Source organism: Limanda limanda, chromosome 16 (genome assembly GCF_963576545.1).
Source record: "Limanda limanda chromosome 16, fLimLim1.1, whole genome shotgun sequence".
NCBI lineage: Eukaryota > Metazoa > Chordata > Actinopteri > Pleuronectiformes > Pleuronectidae > Limanda > Limanda limanda.
Window position 1 is genome coordinate 24148264 of NC_083651.1, and position 19252 is coordinate 24167515.

At 39.9% G+C, this 19252-nt stretch overlaps 1 protein-coding gene and 2 pseudogenes across 1 annotated transcript; all 3 read left to right on the forward strand.

The window, feature by feature from the left end:
* Window positions 1–295: 295 nt before the first annotated feature.
* Window positions 296–1235, forward strand: LOC133021291 (olfactory receptor 4M1-like; annotated as a pseudogene).
* A 672-nt stretch (window positions 1236–1907) lies between these two features.
* On the forward strand, window positions 1908–2838 carry LOC133021292 (olfactory receptor 5AR1-like; annotated as a pseudogene).
* Window positions 2839–4825: 1987 nt separating this feature from the next.
* On the forward strand, window positions 4826–5755 carry LOC133021293 (olfactory receptor 11H6-like). The gene has a single exon (XM_061088071.1). It carries the CDS (start codon window positions 4826–4828, stop codon window positions 5753–5755), a length of 930 nt encoding a protein of 309 aa, XP_060944054.1.
* The last annotated feature ends 13497 nt before the right edge of the window (window positions 5756–19252 follow it).

The window sequence follows — 19252 nt, forward strand, 5'->3', positions numbered from 1 at the left end:
TACTGACCAATCATCATAAGAGCAAGGACATGGGTAAAATCAGCCCCCGGTAGAAAAAATAAAATAAAAATACAAACCTCTTTGTCTAGAGACAAGTGTCAAAGGTTTTTCGCTTGTTAAACTCCATTCGCTCCAGTTAATTGAGAACTACGTCACAACTGCACTCCGGGTGATTTGCAGCTATTTTTGGTGCAACGGGATAAACAGGAAGTAGACAGCGAGACGATGGGACAGACTCTGTGCTAATCTTGCAGATATACTACAAAAGGAGGAAAGTCAAGTTTTCTTTCTATCTATGATGGCTAATCTCTCTGTGATAACAATATTCTATCTTTCAGGTTTAACTGAATCAAAGAATTACAGGTATATTCTCTTCTTTCTTAGTTTGTTATGTAACTGTTTCATTTTGCTGGTAAATATAACTCTTATTGTGACCATCATCTTGGATAAAAACCTCCATGAACCAATGTATATTCTGCTGTGTGCATTTTTCATGAATGAACAGCAGGTTTCTTCCCCAAGTTTCTGTGGGATCTGCTCTCTCCTGTTCATGTAATCTCTTATTCTGGATGTCTTCTTCAGGCTCAAGTACTGTACTCGTTTGCCTTCAGTGATCTCTCCATTCTTGCAGTCATGGCCTAGGACAGATATGTGGCCATATGTCGACCACTGCAGTATCACTCTATCATGTCAAAGCAAAGACTCGTGAAGTTAGTGTGTTTCTCCTGGTTTACACCTTTCTGCATTATAGGCACTAATATTTGTATAACATCAAGACTGAAGTTATGCAGTCCATATATTGCCAGACTGTTCTGTGTGAATTGGCTCATTGTTGCACTTGCTTGTTTCCCAGCTGAAACTATGGTTAACAGCACAGCTGCATATATTACAATTCTCTTTTATGTATTTCATGGTGTATTTATAGTTTGGTCCTACATATATATCATTAGAACATGTGTAAATTCTATAGAAAACAGGGCAAAGTTCATGCAAACATGTTTGCCATATTTATTCTCTTTGATCACTTTTCTTTTCGCAATACTTTTTGATATTATGTATATACGATTTGAGTTGAAAAATTACCTCAACCCTTTAAAAACTTTATTGCAATAGAATTTCTTGTTATACCTCCACTCATGAATCCTCTCATTTATGGTTTCAAATTGACCAAAATTCGGAACAGAGTTCGCGTAATTGTTACTTTAAAAAACAAGTTAAGTCTTGGTGTACCTTAAGAAAACTTAAAACCTTGTTTTTAACAATATCAGTTACAGACAAAACCAAAGTTTTTACTCCCCACGTTGATTATTCCCTGAGATTTAAACAGGGTGATGGAAATAAATCATCATTAAAAAGCCGGATAAAGTGAGATGTTTTTATTTCATTGCAGGTTATATTCACTGTTCACTGTTCTATTGGTAAGCACTTGTTCTTGGTCATTTAACTCCAACTTGTAATAAATGTGAAAAATTCCCATTCTTGCCTTCAGCTTCATACACATATAATATTTTCTCTAAAGATTAAATGAAAAAAAATGCAGAGGTGTGTCTCAAATTGGGTTCAACATTGACAATATTAGGAAGGTTTAATTTATACTGGGCATCAAAGGTTCAGGTATGAGTTGGTGGACAAATATTTAAAAACAATAAGGTGGGGGTGAATCTCCAGGTGCTTTCAGGTATTACCTAGTTTATTTTGTATCCAGTGGTGATTAAACACATTCATGTTTAATGATGAAAGCTCTTCTAGTCTACTGATTGGTTGGTTTAAATCCCCAGCTCATGCACTGCCGTCTTCAGTCAAGATACTAATAACAGTGAGATGAGGGGATGAGAGTGTTTTCATGAATGAACACTGAACAGAAAACAGACAAAATAACTATCTATCATTTAAAGCTTTTATTCACAATGGATAATGTCTCTGTGATAACAATATTCTATCTTTCAGGTTTAACTGAATCAAAAAACAACAGGTATATTCTCTTCTCTATCAGTTTGTTGTGTTACTGTGTAATTTTGCTGGCGAATATAACTCTTTCTGTGACCATCATCTTGGATAAAAAACCTCCATGAACCAATGTATATTCTGCTGTGTGCAATTTGCATGAATGGACTTTATGGCTCAACAGGTTTCTTCCCCAAGTTTCTGTGGGATCTGCTCTCTCCTGTTCATGTCATCTCTTATTCTGGATGTCTTGTTCAGGCTCAAGTAGTGTACTCATTTGTAGGCAGTGATCTCTCTTTTCTTGCAGTAATGGCATATGACAGATATGTGGCTATATGTCGACCACTGCAGTATCACTCTATCATGTCAAAGCAAAGACTCATGAAGTTAGTGTGTTACTCCTGGTTTACACCTTTCTGCATTATAGGTGTGAATATTGGTCTAACATCAAGACTGAAGTTATGCAGCCCGTATATTTCCAGACTGTTCTGTGTGAATGGGATTATTGTTACGCTTGCTTGTTTCCCAGCTGAAACTATGGTTAATAACATAGCTAGATATATTACAATACTTTTTTATGTATTTCATGGTGTATTTATAGTTTGGTCCTACATATATATCATTAGAAAATGTGTAAATTCTATAGAAAACAGGGCAAAGTTCATGCAAACATGTGTGCCACATGTAAGTTCTATGATCACCTTTCTTTTCACCTTACTTTTTGATATTATAAATATACGATTTGAGTTTAAAAAATTACCTCAACCCTTTAAAAACTTTGTTGCAATAGAACTTCTTGTCATAGCTCCACTAATGAATCCTCTCATTTATGGTTTCAAATTGACCAAAATTCGGAACATACTCCGCGAAATTGTAACTTTAAAAACAAGTTAAGTCTTGGTGTACATTAAAGAAACTTAAAACCTGGTTTGTTTTGCAACAGTTTAAATATGCTCCGCTGAACCAGCTGTTATTTTGAAGGTAGTTATATATCTAACTTTTTGTTTTCAGTTGAAATTGGTAGTGATGTGTGATAAATCCTCTGCCTGTTTTATTTAGTACTATTATTAAATCATTGTGAATTCCTATTTTCTGTACGTGTATTTTCATGATTCCCATTTATTTAGATATGTAGCCTATGTAAATGTACTAACGTTCTTTGGTGAGAAATGATCTGCACATTTCATTAAATTTGTAATAAGGTAACTGTTCTGTTCATTTTGTATGTGGGGGGGGGTATTAAGATATCTTTGCACAAAAAATGAAACATTGAGAAAATCAAGACTTGCTAAAGGAGAGAGATGAAAGTAGTCAATGTTCAACCTTTTCATTTAACACAGAGATACCTGGTAAACATTTCTGCTGCAAACATTTTGATTGTGTCATAAAGCTCCATTCTTGAGTATGTCCTGACCTTTACCACGATACAGACAATTACAATAGAGTATTCACGCCTAATATACAGTAACACAATGTCAATAAAAGCTGTAACAATATCAGTTACAGACAAAACCAAAGTTTTTACTCCCCACGTTGATTATTCCTTAAGATTTAAACAGGGTGAAATTAAGTCTTCATTAAAAAGCCAGTTAAAGTGAGATGTGTTATTTCATTGCAGCTTATATTCATTGTTCACTGTTCTATTCTCCCAAGTGGTTGTGATTGTTGCTATGGAAAACCATGGGGATGTTTATATAATTCCATTTTGATGACTAAATAATCTGATGATCCTGTAACATTGTACATATTCTGTATGAAAGACAGAATACATGTACGGTGAAATTCAATAAACGTTATTTATAGTTTTCAAGCCGTTAGAGCCAGAGTAATGTCACCACGAACATGTGTAAAACATTGTTTATCAGGAAATCGAATGCATTCACCCTCACATTTAAATAAACACTATGGGGCGATAATCTCTGTTATTAAAGCTTACATCTGTCTGACACTGTAAAGGAGGGTAGACAAAGGATAAAGATGCACATGAAACTATACATTAACTGGGTTATCTCCGCTCTTTTGTTACTAAGAGGACATTATATCAAAGCTGACTTTGTTTGTTCTCATCACATAAATAAAATAAAGTCAATATATATAAAGGGGCATTCAGGTACAATTTAATTATTTTTATTTAAAACCTAGTAACAGACCAACACTATTTCCCTGCAGCTTGACACTTCCACCCCTCTGTCAAATCACAGGAATAAATCTTTGTCTTGGTCTTGGAGTTGATCTACGACTGAAGATTGGCAAACATATTAAGAAGATACTATATTTACAATACACACTGCTCTGCATAATTTCCATGTTTAAATAAATTGTCTCTATTTCGGTCATCGTGAAAGAATTTCCCTATTTTCATATCCTCCCACCTTGATCACTGCAATTCTTTGGTAAGCACTCATTCGTGGTCATTTAACTCCAACTTGTAATAAATGCAAAAACTCCCATTCTTGCCTTCAGCTTCATACACATATAATATTTTCTCTAAAGAAAAAATGGCAAAAAATATAAATTTTTGTCTCAAATTGGGTACAACATTGACAATATTAGGAAGGTTTCATTAATACTGGGCATGAAAGGTTCAGGTATGAGTTGGTAGACAAATATTTAAAAACAGTAAGGTGGGGGTGAATCTCCAGGTGCTTTCAGGTATTACCTAGTTTATTTTGTATCCAGTGGTGATTAAACACATTAATGTTTAATGATGAAGGCTCTTCCAGTCCACTGATTGGTTGGTTTAAATCCCCAGCTCATGTACTGCCGTCTTCAGTCAAGATACTAATAACAGTGAGATGAGGGGATGAGAGTGTTTTCATGAAGGAACACTGAATAGAAAACAGACAAAATAACTATATATCATTTTAAGCTTCTATTCATAATGGATAATGTCTCTGTGATAACAATATTCTATCTTTCAGGTTTAACTGAATCAAAGAACAACAAGTATATTCTCTTCTCTCTCAGTTTGTTATGTTACTGTGTCATTTTGCTTGTTAATATAACTCTTATTGTGACCATCCTCTTGGATAAAAACCTCCATGAACCAATGTATATTCTGCTGTGTGCATTTTGCATGAATGGACTTTATGGAACAGCAGGTTTCTTCCCCAAGTTTCTGTGGGATCTGCTCTCTGCTGTTCATGTCATCTCTTATTCTGGATGTTTTCTTCAGGTTCAAGTACTGTACTCGTTTGCAGTCAGTGATCTTTCCATTCTAGCAGTAATGGCATATGACAGATATGTGGCTATATGTCAACCACTGCAGTATCACTCTATCATGTCAAAGCAAAGACTCATGAAGTTAGTGTGTTTCTCCTGGTTAACAGCTTTCTGCCTTATAGGTGTGAGTATGTGTCTAACATCAAGACTGAAGTTATGCAGCCCATATATTGCCAGACTGTTCTGTGTGAATTGGGTCATTGTTGCACTTGCTTGTTTCCCCGCTGAAACTATGGTTAACAGCATAAGTGCATATATTACAATGTTCATTTATGTATTTCATGGTGTATTTATAGTTTGGTCCTACATATATATCATTAGAACATGTGTAAATTCTATAGAAAACAGGGCAAAGTTCATGCAAACATGTGTGCCACATTTATTCTCTTTGATCACTTTACTTTTCGCAATACTTTTTGATATTATAAGTATCCGATTTGAGTTGAAAAAATTACCTCAACCCTTTAAAAACTTTATTGCAATAGAATTTCTTGTTATACCTCCACTCATGAATCCACTCATTTATGGTTTCAAATTGACCAAAATTCGGAACAGACTTCGCGAAATTGTTACTTTAAAAACAAATTAAGTCTTGGTGTACATTAAGGAAACTTAAAACCTTGTTTGTATTGCACATACTTTAAATATGCATTGCTGAACCACCTGTTATTTTGAAGTTAGTTATATATTTACAATTTATGTTCGGTTGCAATTGGTATTGATGTGTGTAGAGAATTCTTTATCCTCAAGGTTTATGTTGATGAATCCTCTGCGACTTTTTAATTATTTCTATTATTATGTAATTTTTAAATATACTAAAGTTCTTTGTTGAGAAATGATGTGCACATTTCAGTAAATAATAACTGTTCTGTTTTGTGGGGGGGGGGGATAAAAAATATTTTTGGACAAAAAATAAAAACATTGAGAAAAACAAGACTTGCTAAAGGAGAGAGATGAAAGTGGTCTATGTTCAACCTTTTCATTTAACACAGAGGTACCTGATAAACATTTCTGCTGGAAACTTTTTGATTGTGACAAAAAGCTCCGTTCTTGAGTTTCTCCTGGCCTTCACCACGTTACAGACAATTACAATAGAGTATTCAGGTCTAATATACAGTAACACAATGGCAATAAAAGCTGTAACAATAACATTTAAAGACAAAACCAAAGTTTTTACTCCCCATGTTGTTTATTCCCTGAGATTTAAACAGGGGGATGGAAAGAAATCATAATTTGAGAGCCAGATAAAGTGAGTTGTGTTATTTCATTGTAGCTTATATTCACTGTTCACTGTTCTATACTCCCAAGTCATTGTGATTGTTGCTATGAGAAACCATGGTGATGTTTATATAATTTCATTTTAATTGCTTTAATAATCTGAATAATCTGAGAAATCTGCTGAATAAAGCACATGCTGCCTCTTTGAATACATCCTGTAACATTATACATATTCTGTTTGATAGACAGAATACATGTACGTTGAAGATCAATAAACTTTATTTATAGTTTTCAATCCGTTAGAGCCAGAGTAATGTCACCATGAACATGTGTAAAACATTGTTGATCAGGAAATCAAATGCTTCAACCATCCCATTTAAATGATCAACACTATGTCTGACACTGTAAAGGAAGGTAGACAAAGGATAAAGATACATATGAAACTACATTAACTGGGTTATCGCTGCTCTTTTGTTACTAGCGGGACAATTCATCAAAGCTGACTTAGTTTGTTCTCATTATATAAATAAAATAAAATCAACTGAGATGTTACTGAATATAAAGTCAACATATATAAAGGGGTATTCAGGTACAATTTTTTTTTTTTAATTTAAAACCCAGGAACAGACCAACACCTTTTCCCTGCAGCTTGACACTTCTGCCCCTCTGTTAAATCACATGGAATAAATCTTGGTCTTGGAGTTGATTTAAGACTGAAGATTGGCAAACATATTAATAAGATACTATATTTACAACCCTTGCAGAGAGATCGCAGGCCAGTCTCTCTGCAGGGCCTACAACTGGGCATTACAGGAGCAAGTAGGCGAGGGCCATCAAGTTGGCCACCGAGGCAGCAGCAGATGCATCAAGGTGACTGTGGATCAGGAGAGGTGAGCTGTGGTTTGGGTAGTGCTACCTGGACGCAAGCCGGGGCTTGATCAAACTCACAAAGGCCATGCTGAAAATTACAGCATGGCTCAATCAGTGCTGTCTCCAACTAAATGTGTCTAAGACTGTTGGTATGTTCTTCTCCAAAACAAATGACTGTAGTGAAAACCCAGATGTTCTTGTGTCAGGAGAAAAATTAGAAATTGTTAAGGAATTTAAATACCTTGGCATTATTCTGGACTCCAACTTTAATTTCAGGGCACATGTAAAAACTGTCTGCAAAAGGATCAAATTCAATCTTGCCAATTTCAAATTTATACGAAACTCTATGTCCACCGAGGCAGCCATGATGTACATGCATTCAATGATATTCTCTCACATGAGCTACTGTCTGACGAGCTGGTCTCAGGCTAATCACACAACACTAAAACCACTACAGTCTTTGTATAAACAAACACTGAAAGTTCTGGACAAAAAACCAAGGCAATTCCATCACTGTGCAATTTTAAGAAAACACAATCTAGTGAGCTGGGAAAACATGATTAAGCACAAAAATGCATGTCTCTTTTACAAAATCATACATGGCATGGCCCCTCCTCCACTTAGAGAATTTGTAACTATTAGAACAAACCAACATCGGATCACAAGAGGAGTCATGAAAGGGGACTGCATTATTCCATTTAGGAAAAGTACCTTTAGTCAGTCAGCCTTCTCTGTTGCAGCCTCACGTGAATGGAATAACATCCCAACATGTATCAGAGACCTAAACACATATCGGTCATTTAGTTCTAGTCTGAAACAGTGGCTGTTTGATAATATGATCTGCCAGCACTAAACTTGACCCGCCTGCTCTTGCCTCCTTGTGTCAGCGTGTCTGTGAATTTGTCCTGCAACTTACTTTGTATGCTTGCTTGTTTGTATGCTTTTTGTAGCTCGTTCTATGTCTCTCCTGTGCTGCTTCATGTACTTCATGTCGACTTTTTGTTAGTTTGTTGTGCATGTACTGTCTGCTTTGGTGGGCTACTGCCTCGATGTCTAACACATATAGATGTCCTCTATAAGTCCTAGTCTACCTTTTCAATTTGTGTTTGTTTGATGCTGACTCTTGTTTGTCCTGCATGCTTCATGTATTTTAATGCTTGAACTACTGAATACTTGTATGTGGTTATAATTAATGTTTTATCTGTTGCTTTTCTATGTTCTTTTTTAAACTCTTTCTGTTATTTGCTTATTTGCTTTTTAGGGAGCCTATTGTTACATCTGGCCAAGGACTGCAGATGGAAACTAACCTTCTGGCTAAATCTGGCATATTTACAGAAATGTCTATTAATATGCACTGTCCATGTCAAAATAAACAAACAAACAAACAATCAACCCCGGTTTGGTCGCCTGGGTGAGGGTGTCTGATCGTTGAAAGACCTGAAACACCCAATGACCTCAGGTAACATCACTGACGATGTGTCCAGGTGTATCACAAGGTGAGGTCTTATCACACCAAGGCATGTTCATTTTTCCTGCAAGTTTGGTTTTAATAAGTAATTTGGTGCTATAAAAACACAGTGAAACATAATGATTGACAGCTGAGACTGTCATGTGGGTATATTGGAGGGACCAGAGGGAGGAAATGGAGATGCATCATTAATTGTCCAGTACATTTTGGATCAGGCTAATAATTCCCAGTTCAAAATCAGACTGGGTCTAAGTCTCTTTAAATTATATAAGCATATGTCCAGTATGCATTAATCAAATTTTGATTTGATTTGGACTATCCAATACCAATGGAAATATTAAGTCCTGGTACACAATTGCTGTATTGTGTTTTTTTCTACTTGACTTTTCTGCACAGTGCTTTGACGTCATTCATCCCATTCATTAAATTTGTGACAGAATCAGCTACTTTTAATATCTTATTAAAGCACTGGATATTGAAATTCAGATAAAACATGATTTTACACTCAAAAACATTATTAATGAAGACTGAAACAAATATACACCAAACTCAGACGGTCATATTTCAGCGACATATCAACCACTTACAGAATAAAATCAGGATTAAGACATTGGCTGCTGAAGATGAGCACTAACAGTACTCCTGGTTGGTGCCAAATGTAGGTCACTGACGGAACTGGATCTTCAAAAGCAATTTTTAAGAGAGCTACACAAACACTGAAGTTGTTTCTTTTTAGTTTAACAACACACTTCCTTATTGGAAAGTGAGATGGTGAGTGATAGGTCAACAGTTTTCTTCCTTGTGTGAGTCGGTCATTCGTGACCTTGTTTTTTCTAGAAATTGTATTTACAGGAACAAAAAGCCACACTGTCATTATCCACAAACCTCCAGTTTCCTTAATATCATCCTTGCTTTATGTTACTTTGCAACAAGTATATTTTTCAATGCATATTTTCAGACACACATGTCTACAATGCCCTCATCTGCTATCAGAAGTTGTGTCTTGAGCCCTGGAGTCATTTCCTGCATCTTAACCTGCTCCAGGTCTTCCGTTCCTGTGCAGGTTTGACTGCTGTTGAGCTGTGACAGGTTGGAGGTTCCCCCAGTAGAATAAACTCCAGAGTCTCCACTGCTGCTGCTGCTGCCCTGATGAATGTGTCTTCCACTGGAACTGTCAAGGATAACGTATATTTAGTCATTTGTCGTTTATTCTCTAAAGTTGTATTAGTTTTCAGCAATACTTGTAAATAAATTAAACAATACAAATACCAGAATATAATGTCTACATTCCTATCAAATACATGTTGTAAATATCAATGGAAAATGTGAGCAGATGTAGCATAGATTAAAATCAACCTGGTATCTGACTTCAGGTCTGATGGAGGAGCTGCCATGGCATCAGGACGAAATATGTGGATTTCCAGGGCTGTTGGCTCAGCACAAATAATCACATTATCACACAGCAGCTCTGATTCTGAACCCGGAGTGAGGAGGCGAGGAATGTCAGAACTAGGAGAGTCATAGAGATACTGGGGGGGGGGGGACAAAGGGGAGGAAAAGAGAAGAGAGACTGAGATGAGACACTCTGGAAAAAAACTTTGTGAGCTGCTACATTTATATATTAGACCTATGTTCCTTTATGAACTACTAACAAAACTTTGTGAAAATAAAGGTTATTTTACCTTACATATCAGAATTATGAAAACAAACTTGATTTGCCTCCTGTATGCATTCAGCCAAAGCTGTAATGGATCGAATAAACAAAGTGTTTTGATTCACAAAATACATTTCTGTGTTCAGGATACAGCTGATCAACAGCTGATTGCTGCCTGCAGACGGACGAAAGATAAATTCAAGGAAAAAACAGATTACACGCTTTTCCCCAAGTCGAGTATGCTGTTTTTCCCGCTGCAGTGAAGAAAAACCAGCGGAATTAGCTGAATCCTGCTGTCGAGCCCATGTCTTAAGCTGGTGTGTGATGTTGTTAACAACATGACCTGGTTGTTATTGTACCATTTTGAAACATTTGAGACAAGCCCTTTTCCCTACTGCATGCCCTAGCTGCTTGCTGTGGGTCCCTCCATGCGTTATGAATGGCTCGATGTGATGCAGCGGCTCTTCAACACAGACAAACGGTGGACATTTCTCTTTTAACAGCTATACACAGATCAGCTGTTCCTCTATTGTGAGACAGTGGGCTGTGCACATTGCCATGTTGGTTTGTGACGTAATGGTGAACACTGTTGACACGGAACTTCTTCGTGGTTTAGTAACTTTTATTATCCTCTACACAAACATGTGCACTTCTCGCTCTTACTCCGTCACTCGCACACATCAACAACACTTCACCTCCTCATTTACCCCCGATCCCCAAACAACCCCATCCTATTGGTCCAAACAGTCACATGTCCCACCCGACCCCTTCACTGACCCTCAGTATATCAGAACGCTCCTTCAACAGTGTTTTACTGTTAGGCTGCAGCTATATGTTTTTATTTATTTCAAAATAGGGTACTTCTTATTTCATACATTTTCCACAAATATGGGGAGGACTCAAATAGCCCTACAAAGCTCTGAGTTTAATTTATTTCAAAGTAGGCCGACACTTGCCTGTGTATTTTGTTTGTTTGTTATTTTGTTGCTTGTCTGTTTAGAGTAGCTAGCTGAAAGCAAAGTAGTACTCTTACCTTTTATTGGTAACCTAACTGTTACGGTTCATTGTTTCTGAAATAAGAGGCCTGACTGCTATGTTCCCAGCAAACTTGAAAAAAAGAAAATATTAAGCCATGGTTTAACTGCACTATAGGCTGAGTCCTTGTTTACCTGATATGTGCACTTTATAATTTTATTTTGTACTGCCCTGTTTGGCAATTTTGTTTTTCAATAAAATAAACATTTGCATAAAGCAAGACAATCCACTTTTCCATGTTGATAAGAGCATTAAAATTAAAAAAAGGGACATTTAGAATAGATACAAATTTGCGATTAATCACGAGTTAACTATGACATAAATGCGATTAATCGCGATTAAATATTTTAATCGTTTGACAGCACAAATATAAATGTGTTCCAAAGTCTGAAAATCAGCGTACCTAACACATATTCTCTTCAATTAAGTAAACTTTTTGGGGTTTTATGCAAAGTATTATGTTTTAATGTGTGTACACCTCTTCAAAGATCTGTATAGCCTACTAGCCATGTGCTTGCTAGCATTCTTTAGTTATGCTCAAAGTGAGCTAGATTTGTCACTACCGAAACAGTCACTACCAAAACATATGGTAAAGTTTCGGTAGTCAAAATGTTCTTAAGTCGAGATGACAATAGTCGGGCATCAGCTGGGAAAAATGAAACAATCACAAGATTCAAAAAGAAGAAACAAAAGAGGTTCCTCTCTGACACGATGCTGAATTTGCATCAGAAGTTGATGCTGGATAGGGGGCGCTAGTAAGCACCAGATGGAGTAGACGTGTTTCTTGGGCTCCTCTCCATGCTATAAAATAATTCGGTATTTAATTTGAGATTCACCAGCTAACCCTAACCCTTGGAAAGCCGCAGGATAGAAGCCCAGTCAAGACTAGAGCTCAGCCCTCGCCGGAACAGGGGCTAGCATTAGCACCAGTCATGGCTGACCATGCGGCTAGCGAGGACACTGATTCAGAGTCGAGCAGCATTCTTCTGGCAATAGAGAGCATGAACAAAACGATGACTGATCCATTTGACACATTGGAGGCAACCCTGGCATCCACTCAGGCATCTTTGGTGAGTCTTGGAAACCATATATCTGAAGTTGAGGAAGCTAATTCCAGCTACGACCTCCGCCTCTCATAAATTGAACAATCCTGTATGAAAATGCAGTCGGAAAAACCATGCACTCCGCTCAAAACTGATCGACCTGAAAGCTCGCTCTAGGCGTCAAAATATTAAAATAGTTGGACTTCCTGAAAAAATAGTGGAAAAACGCCCTGTTGAGTTTCTGGAAAAGTTTATCCCTGAACTGCTGGGTGCTAGCAATTTTCCTGGCCGGGTTGTTGTGGATCGAGCACACCGTCTAGGGAAGCAGTCTGCGGTGGAGGATGCAAGGCCGCGCGCAATGAAAGCCAGGATTCACCACTTCCAAATCAAGGAGAAGATACTACAGCTTTCTTGCCAACAATTCCCCCTGACGTACAACGAAGCTACGATCCATTTTTCCCCCGATTTGCCAGTGGAGGTGATGAAACAGCGGCAAGCTTTTGATGATGTGCGTAAAAGGCTCAAGGAGGCTGGTGCGAGGGTTGGTTTCATCTACTCAGCCCGGCTGAGGGTTACCCTGGGAAATTCGGAGCAGGTATTTCCCTCATTAAAAGAAGCCGAGCTGTTTGCAGGGTCTCTGTCCTGAACATTATATGCGCTTTGGATGGCCATATTTTTCGATATGTGGCTTTTTTTTTTTTTTCTCTTTTTGTTTTCCCTGCAATCACGTAGGTCGGGACATTCTCATGACCGTTGTTTCAATTATGTTAATAATTTTGGAGAGAGCACAGGGCTCTTTTGTTAGCTTAGCTAAACTATATTTTCCTATGGTCCGGCAGCCTCTAAACCTATTTGTAGGGAACGTGTTCTCACTTGGTTTGGGAGCGGGGGGAGGGGGGGCAAGTTCTTAAGTGTGTGTTTTTTGTTTTGTTCTCCTTTATGTGGTTATCAGTGTGTTTCAAGGGCATCATATGTTTGCATCACTGTACTTAGATATGCATCCTAATCTTTCTTTAAGAGGTGGTGGCATAACTTTTACTAGTTGGAATGTCCGTGGATTGGGGCATGCAATTAAAAGGGCAAAAGTATTCTCTCATTTGAAGTCCTTAGCTGCAGACATTAGATTTTGCTATTTTGATGAACAAAACTATCCCATTTAGACATGTTTCCACCACGTGTGACCCAAATGACAGATATATTATAGTGACGGGCCACATTTATTCACACCATGTCACACTTTTAAATGTATATGGTCCCAATTCTGATGACCCAGATTTTTTCTGTAAGGTCTTCAATTTACTGCCCAGTCTCTCAGATACGCATGTGATCATAGGTGGTGACTTCAATTGTGTGCTTGACGATTTTTCTGGATAGATCAGCCCAAACAAACCTGGTGCCTTCTGCTGCCTCCACAACCTTGAATAATTTAATCTAATAATCCACACATCTAGTTGATATATGGAGGCTTCAGAACCCCACACATAGGGATTATTCTTTTTTCTCACAAAGACATAAATCTTTCTCTAGAATCGACTATTTTTTGCTTGACTCAAACTTGATTTCAAATGTGATCTCCACCTCATATTATAATATCCTAATTTCTGATCACTCTCCGATATCATTGGTGCTTGACCTCACCCATAAGAAACAGCACTTTAGTTGGCGTTTCCACCTTCACTTCTCTCGGACTCCTCGTTTTCTCAGTTCATTTCTGATAGAATCTCAGATTTTTTGGAAACAAATGATAATCTAGAGGTTACAGACTCCACCTTATGGGAAGCTTTTAAGGCTGTGCTTAGAGGACACATTATTTCTTTTGAAAACTCAATGAGGAAAAAAAAGAAGCGCCTTTTAGAAATTGAAAAGGATCTAACGCAACTAGAAACTGCCTATAAATCTCCTGCTAATTCTGTCCCCCTACAGAATATTCTTAAACTGAGGTATGAATATAACGATATACTATCTGCCCAAGTACAGGACCAACAAAAACAAATTGAACTTGGGGACAAGCCCCAGAAGCTACTAGCCCGACAGCTGAGAGGTTTACAGGCTAGCAGAGCTATACATAAAATCAAATCAAAATCTGGGGACATTATCACTGACCCCAGCAATATAAACAAGCACTTCAGGGAAAATTATCAACAATTATATTCATCCAAAGCTAAAGGGGACACCTCTGGGTGGCTGGAGAACCTGAACCTCCCCAAGTTAAATGACGAGGCGTGTGAAGCGCTTAACGCTGACATTACTGCTCAAGAGCTTCTGGATGCCATAAAATCCTTTCCCAATGCTAAAAGTGCTGGCCCAGATGGTTTTGGAATCGAACTATATAAGAAATTCCCTTAACAGCTGACTCCACTCTTGCTCAGGATGTTTAACCACTCATTTGAAACTCAAAAATTTTCAAACTCCTTGTATGAAGCCAACATCGCACTTATTCCAAAAGAAGAGAGAGATGAGACCGAAACCTCATCCTATCGTCCAATTGCATTGCTGAACTGTAATATGAAAATTTTCACCAAATTGATGGCAAATAGGTTAAACAAACACATCGCCTCCATTATTCATGCAGACCAAACTGGTTTCATTCCTGGTAGATTCTTTTTTTAATGTTAGAAGATTAATGAACATAATGTACCATAACTATAGAAAGGATCAGAAGGTGGCAGTCCTCTGCTTAGATTCGGAGAAAGCGTTTGTTCAGATAGAGTGGGCATATTTGTGGAGGGTATCAACAGTCTATTCCCATTCTGTTAGACCTCATAAAGTAATTTGGTGAAGTCTCTGGATACACAATTAACTGGCAAAAAAGTAGAATTTATGCCTTTTGGGGATAACCATGAAGCAGAATTTCTGCATAAACTCCCATTAAAAGTTACAGACAAGCTGAAGTACCTAGGAGTTACCCTTCCAAATGATCCTAAATTAATATTTAAACTGAATTTCCATGAAAAGGTGGAAAAACTAAAAGGAGATATTGGCAAGTGGCGCACGCTCCCGCTCTCTATGGTGGGTCGTATAAATGCTATCAAGATGGTTTCACTGGCAAGATTCCTATACCTCTTTAAGAACATTCCTTTTACATTCCATTACATTTTATCTGGGGTTTTAAAGCTAACAGAATATCAAAAACTCATTTACAAAAACCCAGTGAGAAAGGTGGATTTGGGCTGCCATGCTTCCAGCATTACTACTGGGCGGCAAATCTTAAGAGCTCCTGCCTTCTGGGGTGACGGCTACAACCTGGAGATTTCAACAAGCACCCCTGTGTGGGTAGCCATTGAACAGAAAGACGTCAAAGACAGTTCACTCCCAGCTCTTCTTTTTTCAACACCTGGGCTGCCCATCACAAAAGTGAAAAATCGAATAATTATTAATTGTTTGAAAATATGGCAGCAAATTAAGAAGTGCTGCAAGTTACCTGGTACCTCGATCTATGCTCCAGTGTGTCATAATCATGCATTTCCCCCTGCTATCTTAGATGCAACTTTTTATAGTTGGAGACAAAAAGGCACTGAGTTTTAAAAGATTTGTACATTGACAAACATTTTGCCTCATTTACTCAACTAAAAGACAAGTGTGCCCTTCCGCCAACACACTTCTTTAGATATCTTCAGGTTAGATACTATGTCCGCCAAAGCCTGACTAAATTTGAATCTCTCCCTGACGAAAGTAGGATTTATAGTTTCTGGCTTGGCCCGCCGGATTCAAAATGCTTGATTTCAAACTTTGTCAGGGTATTCTCTGAACAAGTGAACTATGCCACCCACTCTTTGAAAAAGGCTTAGGAGGAGGAACTGGGTCTCCAGATTGACGACATTGTTTGGCAGGAGGGTCTCAGCAGAATCCAATATTGTTCTATTAATGCCAGACATCACTTAATCCAGTTCAAGGTTATGCATAGACCCCATTATTCCAAAACCAAACTACATAGAATATACCCTACTGTCGCTCCTTTGTGTGATCGATGAAAATCTGCTAACGGATCCTTAACCCACCTTTTCTGGACATGTTCAAAGCTGTACGTCTTCTGGTTTGGAATATTTAAAGGGCACCTATTATGAAAATGCCACTTTTGTAGTGCTTCTACACGTTATTTTGCGTATCTGGCATGTCTACCGTCCCAAAAACTCTGAAAAAAAACAACCCCCGCGATTTGTTGTGTTTCCTCTATGTCAGAAGCTGTGTGCGAGAGTGAGTCCAATGGGATTATTGGTCTGATGTACGTCACTAACGCCCAAAACCCACTCCCCCATAGATCTATCCCACCAATAGATGGAACCACCACAGATTTAAGAACCACCCACTTTATTCCATGGTGTCCGGACAGCCGCCATTGCATTCTTGCGAGCCTTAGAAACACTTGGATAAGCAAACTAGCAGCATGAAACGAATTCGACCACTGAGATGCTCAGGGCTGGGCTGCACAAATCCTCACAAAGCTGTTCATGTGACTCCAGCTTCAGAAGACAGAGCTAACCAGCCAGGGAGCTGGGTGAGAGGCGGAGGAAACAGCCTGCGGTTGGGTTGAGTTACGTGCCACAGCTCCCTCCTCAACTCGGGCTCCGGCTGATGCTCCGTGATCGCGGAGCAGGCTGCCTCTTCCGCGATCGCGGAGCCCCGGCTCCGCGTTCACGGAGCAGGAGCCCCGGCTCCGTGAACGCAGAGCCGGGGCTCCTGCTCCACGGCTCCTGCTCCGTGATCACGGAGGAGGCTGCCGGGGCAGAAGCCGCGATCTCACGATCAGCTGGGTGAGAGGCAGAGGAAACAGAGCCTGCGGTCGGGGTGATTTACCTGCCACAGCTCCATCCTCAGCTCGGGCTCGCTGAGGGGCTGCTGGCTCCATGTCAGCTGCTCGCTTCTGGTGGATGTGTTTGTTTACGCCGGGGAGCTCCGCCGGCCGGAGCTCCGACCGCGCTCCGGCTCGCACTATCTGCCTCCACTAGCTGCCTCGCACCACCGTAGCCTGGAGCCATCGCGTAGCCCGGAGCCCGGCAGCCACCACCGGAGCCCGGGAGCCGCAAGCCGGCAGCGCGAACCCGGAGCCGGGAGACACCGCGAGCTGTTGGTGTTTTTTCCAGGTAGGAGCTGCGGAGCTTCGGAGCTGTGTTGATGCTGGGGACTATGTGCCTCTGCTACCTCAGCTGGCTGTGACTTGTTTGTGTCAGTGTGTGTTTACGGGTAGCAGCAGCAGCTAACGCTGGCTTCTGTGTGTGTGTTTTGCCCTGGTAGAAGCAGCATGAATAAATAGAAACAGCTGTTTGTCGGGAGCTAACGCTAGTCCGGGGACGTCCCGGTGTTGGGGACCGTGTCTCTGCCGCTGTGGCCACTTAGATGCTTTACGTGTATCAGCAGGGAGCTAACGGTAGCTAGCTGCTAGTTTGTGTTTAGAGCTCCAGCACTTTCTGGAATGGTTGCTTGTGAACGTATTTACAGCAGTATTGCATGTGGCCCCCCACCCGGGAAGCATCGCACTGGGAGGTGGGGGGAGAGATCCCAGGGTCCGGAGTGGAGGAGCAATGCTCTCGGAGTCTAGCTTGCGTGTGTGTGTGTTGCGTCCCGAGCATGCAGCACGTTTACATAGAAAACAATGCACTCGGAGGCTAACCCGACTCGTAGCTTCTGTGTGTGTCTGTCTTTGTTAGAAACTAGCACCGGAACGTGTTCAAGGACCCCCCCCCCCGGTCTCCGGTTGCATTGTACCGGTGCCGGGGGCTCGCTCAGCGCCCGGGTGGCGAAGCGGAGGAGGAGGAGGGGGGGAGAGAGCTGAGCCTTATAAGTTTTGTGGCTCTTACAGATTTGCTCCACGCAGCCCGAGCTGCACGAACCGGTGCCGGTCACCAGCAGCTCGTTGCCGCCTCCGTCGCTCGCTTTATAATAGACTCATACCCGGGGTTTTAGGTGCATTTTGCCGCAAAAGTTGCAGCAGTGTTAGCTTCCAAAGCTAGCCCCCACATCCCTTTGCCTGTGTGTGTGTGTCTGTGTGTGTGCGTGTGTGTCTGTGTCTATCTGTGTGTGTGCGTGTGTCTGTGTATATATGCCCTGTATGAATAAATATACACATACAATTAAATACTGTATACACACATATCTAATGCATGTATTTAAATAAATGTACATCCTTATCAGAAGGTGTTGTAGTTTTAAAATTGTAGCTTCAATGAAGAAACACAACAAACAAATACAGAAATATATGTGTAGGACAGTGACTTAAAATTATTTTAAACACCTTAAATATGCTAAGGAGAGATTTAAGACGTGAAAGTGGATGTGTGTGTGTGTGTGATTGACAGGGGGGGCGGGGTGGTGAGAGGGGGGCGGGGCGAGGAGGGGGGGGGCGGGGGGACTCAAAACAGGTCAATCTGAAGAGGGCTGTTTTAGACAGGGTAAAAAGGCTGCTGTTTTAAATGATCCTTGTGGTATTTTGACCAAAAAATGTTACAGACATTTCATTAAGACCCCAAGGAACCATATCAACTTGTGGTAAAATGGGCATAATAGGTCTCCTTTAAGTGGTTTTCTGAAATGTACAACTGTGTGTTCAAGCCTGAGCCAGAGGTGGCCCTGTTTGGCTTCTCCCTGTCTCTTTTGCCTCGAAGTATCGCAGTACAGCACACCGTCATGTATGGAATGTTAATTGCAAAGAGACTGATTCTAAGGCTGTGGAAGTCAGAAGCAGTGCCACTCTTCAAGACGTGGCTGTCAGAACCTACTTCTCTATTACATATGGAGAAAATCCGATACAGTTTGACAAACAATCTTAAACAATTCTACAAGATCTGGCAGCCATTCTTAGAC

What these genes read in the sequence shown, in the direction of transcription:
- LOC133021293 (XM_061088071.1), top strand. Translation starts at nt 4,826, where the DNA reads ATGGATAATGTCTCTGTGATAACAATATTCTATCTTTCAGGTTTAACT.